The 12,927-nt window shown below is 38.1% G+C and overlaps 1 protein-coding gene across 1 annotated transcript; it reads right to left on the bottom strand.

Moving 5' to 3' along the window:
- Positions 1-632: 632 nt before the first annotated feature.
- LOC149048170 (endonuclease/exonuclease/phosphatase family domain-containing protein 1-like) lies at positions 633-8,073 on the bottom strand. Its single transcript, XM_089201685.1, has 9 exons — positions 7,199-8,073; positions 6,629-6,680; positions 6,422-6,529; positions 5,176-5,304; positions 4,349-4,429; positions 3,646-3,700; positions 2,577-2,636; positions 1,981-2,133; positions 633-1,504 (listed from the first exon to the last, which is right to left on the bottom strand). The coding sequence occupies exons 1-9, from the start codon at positions 7,984-7,986 to the stop codon at positions 1,323-1,325; spliced, it is 1,608 nt and encodes a 535-aa protein (XP_089057811.1). The 5' UTR covers positions 7,987-8,073; the 3' UTR covers positions 633-1,322.
- Positions 8,074-12,927: the final 4,854 nt, after the last annotated feature.

The raw sequence follows: 12,927 nt of genomic DNA, 5'->3' as shown, positions 1-12,927 counted from the left end.
AAAGTTGAAGTTTGCGGATCTGAACTCAGAAAAGTGAGTTTTGTCATGCTATGCTCGGTGAGAAATTTTTGGCCTATATCTCAACCCATACTTCTCTAGGAAGTACGAGGTCTCCTTCAATTTGCTGCTTTATCGGTTATGAATTCTAATTAATGTTGTCGCACCCTGCGGTAGACACAATTTGCGTTTTGTTGCTAATTAGTCAATCATGCTATTTATGGTTTATCAAGAGTATTGGAAGTTTACTTATAGCTACTGAAAGCTAGTGAAGCAAGATAGCTTCTGATCATCACCAACCATTCCGCGGAAAGCTAAATAAATCAGATATGATAGTCTGAAATCTTGAGTGTCGTAGCTCGATAAAACAAATCACTAGCTTTGCTTTTCACCAGCAAATGACGGACCCTGCAGTTTTTTTTTTTTACTACTTGTCTGACGATAAAACTCTTGCAATTACATGATCGCATAGCACTGCTCAACTTGCTTCCTCTTCTTGCGTTGCCCCTAATGACGAGGGAAAGGGGTGGGTGGGGAAGGTGTGAGCTAGTCGAGAGCCCTCCAACCAAAAATTCCTAGATCCACTACGAGAGCTGAAGAAACCGTAAAGAAACCGTAAAGAAACGGACACCTCGTTACCAGGGTCATTCGTTTTATTCGATTGTATGTTAACAAGGTACAAGTAGAGTAACTGTTCGCTGAGCTAAGATGAATATGGCATAAAAATGACTGAAAACCATGGAAACAATTAAAAAGGAACACTCAGAGGAAAAAAATACAAAGAAAACGGAATTCGTGGCAGTAAACTTCAAAAGATCAGCGCGATTTTCGTCATGTTTATCTCGCTTTGTATGAGAACGTCAATCATAATGTTAAAAAAGTCATTTGTTAATATTTTTCGTGGTACTGTTATCCTGCCAGTTGAAGGTTGTTATCAGGCTACCTTAAAATATCAAGAGTTCATAAATGAAGAAGATAAACAGTTAAAGTAAGATACAGGAGACCTAGCCGATACTGGAAACATTACATGTTACTTGGTGGAAAATAAATTTCACGCTTCCCTATTCTGCTTTGTAAAACACGCTTCTTTCGATACTACTGACCATAGCAGTGCGCAAGACGCTAGTGAATTATGTGATCTCGTCAGTTACTATGCCTTTAAGTTACTTTGCACCTTAGAGGCAGAGTAACCGATCAGTTGTGCGTTTGTGTGGCGTTCATTTAAACACAGGAACTCCGATCTTGTTGTTCCATCTTTCGTAGTATATTAAATTTTAAAAAGTCTATCTTACATTGCAGTTTTTTTTCTGATAATATAACTAGCATTAGTCGATAATTTCCTTTCCATCAATAGCGATATCCTCGACACTCACAAGGCCTTCGGTGTCGTCGAAATCTCGATCGCAATAGAACTCGGCCCAAACCGGACAATGATCGGAGACGACACCATTCCAGCTCCACCGACCATCAGGTATGGAGGGGTGGGTGAGACGCTCCCTGATCACTCCTAAAAAGAACGCAAAAAGAAAGACAGACCTAGATTGCTTCCGCCTTCACTAAAGACTACAGGTAATATCTCTCCATCACGCGAGTCATCGCGTGTAAGCTCTGAGACGTTTTTTTTTTTTTCCGCTGATCTTTTCTTTCTAATACAAAGGATTACTTTACGAAAGAAGGGGCTGACATTAGACTAACTCAAACAAAGGTCGATTCCAGAGGGCCTTTCGATTTTGTCGTGAAACTAATACCAAAGTAATCACAACGGACCAACCAGAAGAAAAAACAATCTCCAAAAGCCAACGAGAACTCAAAGTGAAAACAACCAAACTGCCACCTCTACTCTCTAGACGTAACGACAAGTTTCTCAACAGTGACAAGCCGACAAAGAGATACATGGAATAGATAGTTGAGGATAATTTTCTCTCGAAACTTGGGAAACGAAAGGGTTAGACTGGTGTTCACATCGCAATATGACGACATTACCTGACTTCCCAGTAAAATGGTTTGATTTAGCATGCTTGCTGATCCAGATGTTATCATAATTCTTGGATCCTTCCATGTTTTTGGTGCTTATGTTGGTGAAAGTGGACGCTGAAATCAAATTAGCAAGCCCGCCTTCCCGCATGGCATCAAATTCTGCCAAAAAAGTAAGACTTACATATTAGTAAAATTCAACACGTTGACAGTGAGATCAGAGGAACCACACCAAGTTAACGAAAGAACTCTATGTTACCGGGCATGTTCAGTAGCATATCACAGATGACGTCAAAACGAGTTAAGAACAAAAAAAGTGGCACGTGAGGCGCAGCAAATGGACAAAATACACGTTAACCCTTTGGCCCTTAAGAGTGACTGGCATCTAATTTCTCCTTAAAACATCACCCCTGAATCAAACATTAAGGTCATGAGAATGAATGAGATAATCACCAACTAAAGAAGCTCTTGATTATTGAACACATTCTCCTTATAAGAACCCTTGGAAATGTCTGGGGAGTAGTAAGGAGAATATGCATACTGGTGTTAGGAGGTAATCGGTTAAAGGAAACAGTTTAACATCAGAGACTAAATTAAACTTTTACCTTCCATATCTAGATCTGGTCCAAGGTTAAAATCTCCAAGAACCATCATGTCTTTCTCTCCTACAGATGACAGTGAGAAAGAAACCTATTCGTTAATAGGACAATGACCACGCAGAAAAGTGATATTTTTGTTGAGGACATGGTTAACAAGGTAAAGTGTAACAATATTTTAGCCAACGTCTCCCTTAATCTGAACGATAGTTCCCCCAAGTTGTAACGTGTTTCTCTGCTAACCAGTCCAGAGAAAAGGACAGCATATCAAAACAATATACCCTTAGAGAAAGATGTTTTTCGTCTTGTTACAAGCGTGGGATAAAGAAAAAATTCCTATGAGGAATCGAACCTCAGACCTTCGGGTTCTGTGCTCCTATGCTCTACCACTGAGCCACAGAGACTGAAAGGTTCAATTCCTCATGGGGACTCACAATTTTTTCTTTGTCCTGCACTAATGACAAGACGAAAAACATCTTTCTCTATTTCTCTACCGAGCTCAAACCTTACCATATCCCTTATTCTATTTTCAAATATCCCCTTAACTGCTGATAGTGCATTGCAATTGAGTTGCATGACACTAAAACCTAAGTAATTGCAACAGCAAATCAACAGAAAGGGAATATTACAAAAGAAGATGATAAGAATGTGTAGTGAAAAAATCAGATTACTTAAAGCATGGAAAACACCATAGACCAAATTACGCTTGGTTTTTGTCTTGGATTTGATTTATTGGTACTGTGCACAAGTTTTCAGGACCAATCACATAGCAAAGTAATGCGAAACCAAAGCAACTGTGAATTACTTTCAACAATCAAATGAAAATTGCTCAAATACTCATTGTGAGAACTCTACACTGTCTATTTCACCATATCTAAAAAAAAGGAAAATTCAAGAAACCATCACCCCCCAAAAAACATGGGTTAAACTTGCTCTCAAATCTCAGAATATTAGATTGTGTTTAGCCACTTCCAGCCCTCCAAAAATTATCTTTGTGGGGAGGAGACAGTTGTGGCCAGGCTACCAATGAACCAAATACATGCTCCTGGTACTCAAAAAGACAAAACAAAACCATTACCTGGGATATGAGATTGTAATGCTGTTATCAACTCAGGAACTCTAGCAAGTTCTTCCTACAATCAATCATCACAAGAACCAAAAATCACATGTTGATGTCAGAATCACCGACCAATATTGATTGTTGTTAGCATGTGAAATAAACACTAACACCTGCACAAGAATTCAAGCTTCTGACGCCTTTCATTGCATCAAACAGAACTCAGTGGCAAGCCATGGCATTCAGTAGCTGCATTTCCTAGTGATAGGAGATTTGTAGGGTTTGTGGATGGTTGGGACAGGAAAGGTGAGCATAATGAAGAAGAAAGATCAGGGTAACGATAACATGACAAGTAACAGCTTTCTTCATTCCTCGATGAAATTCAAACTTTACCATCTCTCTTCTTCTATTTACTCAAACAATTACGTTGGCTTAACAGCAACCAGGAACTAATAATGGCCCAACCCCCCATTGATTTCTGTGTTGCAAAGTGGTTGAGCATCGGAATGCAGAATCCAATGGACTGGGGTTCTGTTCCTCTTGGGATACTCAATCCTTTCTTCCATAAAAGTAATACCTTTTGTCATTTCATGACTAAGTTCAAAATCAATCATCTTTCTTATTCTATTTAATATTTCAATTTTTTTGAAGGATTTATAGAAAAGTACAATCATTGCAGTTACCTCCTTCACCTCAGAGTCATTTAAGTAACAGTTTCATTCACCTTGAGTCTCTCTAAGTCAGAATTCCCTAGTCCTGCTGCTTTTAAGTGGACACTGACAAGAATAAAATCAAATTTCTTGGCCTATGGAAAAAACGTGGGTAAAAGATTATGATTAATTAATAATGATCATTTTCTCAATTGCCCTTATTTAACAACTTTAGACAAAAGCCTAAAAAAACTAGATAAAACAATCGAAGGCTTATTGTAACCTCCTGAGAAAGATATAAAATAAAAGCTAACAGAACATTGTTAATAACTGTTTAGACTCATTTCATTTAACTCCTTGTTTCTACAAAAGTCATTGCCAAAAAAAATAACAGAAAAATGAGAACAAAACAAAGCCTAGGCAGAGCGTATTATGCAGGGGCTAAGTTACCAGTACTAGGTAAGTCTGACCTTGATAAAAATCACGATCTGATTTAAAACCAAACCCCAAGTTTTTGTGATTCAATGTACCCATAGGATCAGGCTTTAACCCAATGACTGATTGAGTCAAATACAAGCAAAAGATACTTATGCTAACTCAGCGAGATACATAAGTAAAAATTGTGATTGGAAATATCTAGACATAAATTGGTAAATGAATAAAGGGGTTAAGTTTCTAAGGAATCTGTGGTGCTGCAAAGGTGGGAGAGTATAACAGGGTCATTTAGTATTATCAACTGAGCTGATAATGTAAATGGCCACCATGAAGAGTTTGAAAGCTGACAGAGCAAACAACCAAAGGCTAACACTTAAAAGACAGCTTTAAAACTGTTGACAGTGGCCAATTTATGTTATCAACTCAGTTGATAATACCAAATTACCCTGATAAATTAGTAAAGTACCTTAAAAAATCCAAGGTATGGCCTCCTGGCAAACTGCTTTTGGCCCCCCTTAGGTTTCTCGAGAAGTGCAGAGCTCTTTAAGCTAATACCCCTTGCTGCATTCCACAAAAATCCATTGTATTCCACTGACTAAAACAAGAAGAATGTCTCTATAACATTTGGAATAACTATTACCTCCAAAACAGAGTATATATATAGAGATATTTCAAAACCTAGATGCCACAGTTGATCAGTAATTTTTAAAAACACATTTGCAAGTGCAAAATCATTCAATGACTTCAGATTTATTTCATATGCTGTTCCTTAACATTTCAATCAATCCTGCTTTGACGACTCAATTGTTTTCCCTTAGATGGTTAAAAGCCTTATTTCCTTAAATCAGCAAGTTTTTGCAAATTTCTAATAATGTACATAAAGAAATTACGCACTTCTGATTGGCTGAAAACAAGTGCACTCCCATGTAACACAAGTGCAAAGTTGTAAAACAGGTGCAAATTACAAATAGTGCACACACACTTTCAAAATTTGATCAGTATTGACTCTCCATGACATTTTTTCATGTACATTTTTAATAATTAATAACATGATTTCTCTTGCAATTTGGTGTAAAATGCACTTGGGTTAGGGTTTTTCAAAGACCACAAATTGCACTTGCCTCACCATCTTGTGCAAATTTTTGTTGTCTTTGACAAATTTACTTGTGCTGATCAACACCAACTTGCACTTGAAATCATGTTTTTACTTACACAAAAAGAACTGATAATATTTTCACATCAAAAGGTGCCTTCAATTCTTTATCTAGGTAACACTTATGAGAGTGTCACAGAGTATGAAACTGAAAAGAAAATTTAAGTAAAGCTCAAAGGCAGAATTACCAGACTGATGTTGCTAAAAAAACACAAGAATTCTGTCTCTCAATATGTTCATTAGCAAATAAAAACCAAAAAAAAGGCTAGTCAATGACATCCATTACAGATTCACACCTGCTGAGAGAATTTCCCTTAACTATCAACAACTTCCTCACAGGATTCTGACCCTTGTCACATCATCTAGGACTATCAATTTTGCTGTTCACAACATATCTCGTTGCTCAAAAACTTCTGTTATAAACATTCCATTTTTTGGAAAAGAGATTTGTCAAGTGAACACTCATGGTACATTTTTCCTGTACCCTGTTTGTTCAAACATTGGTAGACCAAAATACTTGTGTAAAGGTTATGACAGCCTACAAGAAAATTTGCAGTACCCGAAACATTTTGCCTGAAATATCTGAAATGCAACATTCCCAGTGCTGTTCAACAGTTTTCAAGGTCTTTACAGTTTCACTTGTTGGGCTGTTCAGTTCATCTTTGATCTGCAGACGAAAATGAAAGTTTAAGCATCACAGATCAACACTCCCTCCATCTCTGTAATTTAAATATATTTTTTCCTCACAAAAACATTCCTATTTTACCTTAATCAAAGCATTAGTGTCACCAATCTCTTGGATAGCAAGTATATCAAGTCTATAGAAGTGAAAGAAAAGTTAAACATTAGATCTTTGCACTAAATATGATTTCCAGCAAACAAGGAAATAATCAACAATTGGTAGATTTCCAAAGGGAGTTGTTTGGTGGCATAGGCCACAGTGCAATCATCTATCAAGAGATTTAGAACTACATTTCCAAAATATCTGTTACGGCTGGTGGAAAAAGTGTGCTTACAAATGGGTATTCCTCTGGTGCAAAGCTAATGGCTTTCAAATTAAAGAAGGGAAGAAACATTGTGTTTTGAGCTCTTCATCTGTTGCTCACATTAATTAAGAATCACCTAATTAGGAAGTTTAAAATATTCTTTCATGTAAAGAAGAGTACACTAAATGCTGGAGCTTGGAGCCTGGGTCACTATGCTATATATTTTTGGGAAACCAAACTTCACTGAGAAATATTGTGTGAGTGCCACACAACTGACTTCCCTTACCTTGCAGCAATGCCATGTTTCAGAAATTCTACATGGTTTCTTACATTTTCTCCAGATTACTTACCCATTCTCTAAAACTGTACAACAGATAACCTCTTTAACTCCAGCATTATCTGCTTTATCAGAACTAAAGGACTGTAAATTCCATGATGCAATCCGCAAGGTATTGTTATTAATTAAGTAGGGAGTAATTTTGGGGATCTCAGGAATCTTTGCTGATGTAACAGTCACTTGTGACATTACATTGTCCAAAAGTTTTTTGCTCACTCCTCTGACTGAAACAATGTCTCCTAGCTCAGCAAATGGGCCATGTTCTTCTCTGTGTGCTACAATCCTTCCAGCAAGAATTGGTCCGATGCCTTTTATAGACTCTAAAAGCTCCACAGATGCTGTGTTTATATCTATTTTCTCCTCCGAATCAACAAATCCTTTTTCCTCAACGCTTTTCAAACTAAAAATACCTTTTTTCTCGACCTTTTCAACACTAAGATTACCCAAAGAGTTCACTCTAACAAGAGTGTTGCCATCCAGCTGCTCAATTGCAACTTTGTAGTCCGCATTATATTTTTCCAAAACAGCAACAATATCTCTGGTGGTCTTGAGAGAACCTTTTCCACGCAATAGTAGAAGCTCGTTCGCAATTTCTTCATTTATTCCGACTTGAGTAAGTCTGTTTTTCGCTTCTTGATCTTCCGCACATACGGGTAAAGGTTGGCGCTCTTCGAGCTCTGAACCTGACTCTTGATTTCTTTCATCATTTCTCCCACTACCAGTCCCCTTAATCTCGATTCCTGTAGTTTTCTTTGTTTCATGTCGAGTTCGTCGACAAAACTTTGAGCATTTACAGCCCATCTCACGGTATAGGATTCGAATCCGCAAAATCTGCCATGTTTGTTTTAGAGCCTCGCTTTCACATTTCTCTTAAGTGAAACGCCGCTGACTCACACTTTCTCAGCAGAGATCCTTCACTGGTCCCTCTCGACTGAACTACACAAATTTGCATTTCTTAGAAGAGGAGTTTTCTCTTCGTTTTCTTTTCATCGGTGCCATGCATACATACTTTTCTGTCTTATTAAGTCTCAATAGTTCCAAGGATTTGGTTAAAATTTACACAGTAGAAGCTGAGAGAGAAATCGAAGAGGTTTTTTTATTTGAATTCTTGATTTCTGCTTCCTTCTAAGAATTTACAGCTCGTTGACTGCAAAGAACTTATTTCCACAAATTCTAATTTTTTCGAGGTTATTTCATTCATGACAAATGGAAACCCAGAGAAAAAGCATATTTAGGTCTCACTTCTCATGACCAAACTAGGATTCAGATGGTTTATGTTTTTCTTGTGGGTCTAAATTGGTAAACCAATGATAAGATGTGTTTATTTTTAGAAGTAGCGGGCGAAGGTTTACGAAGTTCACTACTAATAACTCGGTCGAAGGGAAACTATCGAAGTCGTCAGTTAAAACGAAGCTGCATTTTAATAGCAGGAAATTCACGGCAAATGGAAATTTCCAGTTCAAAAGTGATATTCTTCGGTAAAAATAGAAATTTTGACAACACCTAGAGGTAGTTTGCATGAAATATTTAAAAGTCAGAGCAAAACAGCTTAACCCGTTCGAGCTAAAAATAGTAAAGGTGCCTTAATTTAAGAAATTGTGAAAGTAAAAATAGAAACAGACAATTAAGAATTCAGAAGCCTTGCAACTTCCAGCTGGTTTTGTGGAAAAGCAGGAATATTTTTAAGGGAAAAGTTTCCATGACAACTGGTATTTCTCACTAAGGAACAGGTGGAACGTGCAATAGCTCGCCCCAGTGTGACAGACGGAGACCGCGAGAAACTGGGATTGAAAAATTAGAGAATTACGCGACCTTCCGGCGAAATTTCAGTGTACGTTACGTAAACAGCGTTTAATCGCAAGAAAATTACTTACACCAAAGGCGCGAATTGCTTCAAACAATCAAACAGAATGGAGCGCTCCACCAGTGAACTTTTTACCCAATAACTACCCTCCCCTTTATTGAGAGGGAAATCTGCTTCTTTTAACCCTTTGCGTACCAAGTGGCCATATATGGCCACTTAAATACAGACCCCATTCGGGCGGCCTGAAAAGAGCACTTTGAGGGGCTGGAAACTAATACTACATTTCAATGTAAATTACATAAAGTCGTTAATTAGTTTTTTCGAGGATTTCTTCCATCGAGCTTGTTTTTGGGCGAATTTTGAGGCTTTTTGTGATTTGGACGTTTTGAACGGGGAGATTTAAAAATGGCGGCTCTTGAAGGTGATGCTGAACTACATTTCGACGATCAAAACAATGTTGAAATTCAATTTATCGACGAAGAAGACTTGCCTTTAGCGAATTTCATCGAGCATCGAGCCTCTGATGAGGAATTTTACTCTGGTGCATCGGAATCAAGCTCTGACGATTCTAGCGAAGAGTTGGAAGAGGAAGATCACACTGACAACGAAGTGGAATTGGATGAGGAAGATTGGTCTAGAGAAATTGGACGCAGAGTAGATATTGAGTTTAGTGAAGAACCTGAAATAAATGTCACTACAAGAAATCTGAAATCGTGTTTGGATTTTTTGGAGCTGTTTTTCACACAAGAGGTATGGCAGTTGTTAGTTAGTCAGACTAATTTATATGCAGAACAGAAGAGAGGGCCAACAGAAAGCTCTGTTTGGTATCCAGTCACAGAAAGTGAAATGAAGGCCTGGATTAGTCTGTACCTAAATATGGGGCTGGTTACTAAACCGAACCTTAGTTCTTACTGGAGTACTGATCCTGTCCTAAGTTCTCCTTTCTTCCCATCCGTGATGTCCCGAACTCGATTCCTACAAATTTTGCGGTATCTGCACTTTGCTGACAACACCCTTGCTCCCCCACGCGACTCCGCAGACTACAATAAGCTGTACAAAATCCAGCCTTTCCTAGATTTGGTCATAGCAAGGTTTCAGGAAGTGTACACCCCTGAGCGGCAACTTGCCATAGATGAGACTTTAATTAAGTTCAAAGGCAAAGTGCATTTCAGACAGTTTATCCCTATAAAGCCAGGAAGATTTGGAATAAAGGCTTTCACACTTGCAGAATCCACCAGTGGCTATGTGTTGAACAGCAAGATTTATACTGGCAAGGAGAATAATGAAGTTCAGAAAGACTTAGGAAGGAAGGCAGTTATGTCTGTGTTGCAACCTTATCTAGATAAGGGATTTTATGCCTTCATGGACAATTATTATACTTCTGTTGCTTTGTTTGAAGAGTTAGAAGAAAGAAAAACCCTTGCATGTGGCACAGTTCGGGCCAACAGGGTAGCCTTACCAAGAGAGATTTGTGGTGTGAAGGAAAAAGCAGTGAAAGATCTTAAAAGAGGAGAGTGTTTGTACAGGCAAAAGGGAAATTTGACTTGCGTGACATGGCGTGACAGGAAGCCAGTTAGTGTGTTAGCTACCCTTCCCACCAGTACAATGGACTCGAGCCCAGTTCAGCGGTCAGTAAAAGTAAATGGGAAGTGGGAGAAGAAGCAATTTTCTAGACCAGGTGTTATTGACCTCTACAACACCTATATGGGTGGTGTAGATGTGTCTGACCAGCGAACTGTCGCATATGCCAGACTTATGAAGGGGTCAGTCTGGTATTACAAAGTGTTTTTTTATTTGATAGAGGTGTGTGTATCAAATGCACACATTCTCCACACCAAATCCCAGAATCATTCCAGTCTAAGAGCACTGCAGTTCAGAAAGGAGCTGGTCAGCACATTAGTTCAAGGCAAGTGCTTTCGAAGAGACACGGGATTTGTGGAAACTCCTGTTGCTATCCCTGACATAAGATTCAACCGGGATCATTTCCATTACCTTGTGAGCAATGAAACAAGACTAACTTGCAAGGTCCATATCCAGAAAGTGAAAACAATATACAGCTGTGCAATTTGTGGTGTTAGAATGTGCCCTGAGCCTTGTTTTCAAAGGTACCACACGTTGTGAGACTTTTACTATGATGATGAAAGTCGAAATGGTCCCCGTCGGCTAAAAGAAGGAAGAGGGAGGCCATATCAAAGAGGAAGAAGAAGATCATTAAGAAATTAACTCTTGGTTAATGTGAGAGCATAGTTTTGTGCAAGTGTGGTACATAACTATTGGCTATATAACCGATAAAGAAACTGTTTGCATCTTTTGAATATTTCTTATTTCATTTATATTTTACTCAATTTGTACTTTATGAAAGGCAATTATTAATCTGTCTTAAATTCTCTAAAAGGAGGGTTATTGCCCTAATTAATATTTCTTACCTTTTGAAATTGTGTTAAAAGGTGATTAGAATTTCAAGTAAGAAACCAAAAGTTGGAATTGTTTGTTTAGAGCTGGTGATTTCAAAGTTCCTTTAGAAACTTGCATAATTATGCAAATTATGCTTATTGTGACGTCACAATTTTGACATGTGTCAATTTCTATAATTGTTGTGAAAGTAAATTTTTAATGCACTTCCCAAATATATATAGTTTTATAGGGTTTTGTTGTAAAGAGCAGGCTTGACAAGCATTCTTGTATAATGTACTCATTTTTGTGACAAATAAATACCACCCCCCTTGGTATACAAAGGGTTAAGTAGCTGTACCGTGTTCTCTAAAATGATATTAATCCACTACTTCAGCGCGCTTGAGTATAGACTGTCTCTAGTCCAAAATTATGCAGTTCCTGTTCGCAGATCAATGAAATTTCCAACAAAATTATTTGTCGGGCTTTAACTAATAGATTTTCGAAAATTGGGCAATCGGTTGCGCTTTCCACCAAAAAGGGGGAACACGGGGATTAAGTTCAGGGAACTCTTCGTGAGGCTCACGGAAATCTTCAGAATGTCCAAAGAGATCGTTGAAAGCCTTCGAATTTGTGTGGGTCGTCTACAAAAGATATTGGGAGGTGCATATACTCAGGTCGTTTTTTGCCAAGGATTTTTTTCAGTACCAGGCTTTTTTATTGGAATGAAGAAAAAGTTTGAATCTGGCAAAACTGAAATTTCAAGCAACAAGGTATAGTTTAAAGAGAATTGGACGAACCGAGAGCAGAAGATTTGAATTGCCTCAAGGAGCTAAGGAATTAACGCGGCCAACATGAATCTTTTGATCCCTGTAGGCGGGAGAGTCCTTCGTAGAGACAAAGTCTTAGATGACGTTGAACTTAAATTTCATATCTTCCAGACATTTTTTGGAAGTTTAGTTTGAGAAAGTTCTTTTGACACTCAATCAGGCACTTGATCAAAAGTCATCTAATAAGGCAGGTATTCCTGCGCATTCAATTCTTCACTGCTATCTTCATGGTTTGGTAAATGAAGACAGGTTGTATTCCTTTTCCTCCTCTGAAGTCAGCTTTCTTACTTCGGCTGTTTTTGAATGTTTCGTGCTTCACGAAAAGATCGCCAATCATCTACACATGCTAAAACTGGGGCACTCGGCAAGAATCTTTTGAAATCCGTGCAATGATCTGCAATGACCGATGCTGAGCAATCACTTTTGTGCAAAATTAATTGAGCAGGTTATTTCTTCTAAATACTGTAGACAATGCTCTTTAAAGAGAAAAAGCAAAAATAAATCAATTGACGGGTTGTCGTCACGAATTAAAAAGTTGTTCAGAGCTTTCATTAGGTATCGATCGTCCTGGTTGCGAAACTTAAAATAAACAACTACTTTAGATTTCCAAACAGCATTGCACAATACTGAAAACAATCATGTCACACTTTTAATCTGTTCAACAACTACCGAACTTCTCGGGCCAGTAATAATGGTTGGATTCTTTGTTGCTCAGTT

This window comes from Pocillopora damicornis, chromosome 3 (assembly GCF_964200805.1).
Source record: "Pocillopora damicornis chromosome 3, jaPocDami1.2, whole genome shotgun sequence".
Classification (NCBI taxonomy): domain Eukaryota; kingdom Metazoa; phylum Cnidaria; class Anthozoa; order Scleractinia; family Pocilloporidae; genus Pocillopora; species Pocillopora damicornis.
Note: the sequence above shows the minus strand (reverse complement) of the source record. Positions and strands in the feature narration are given on the sequence as shown.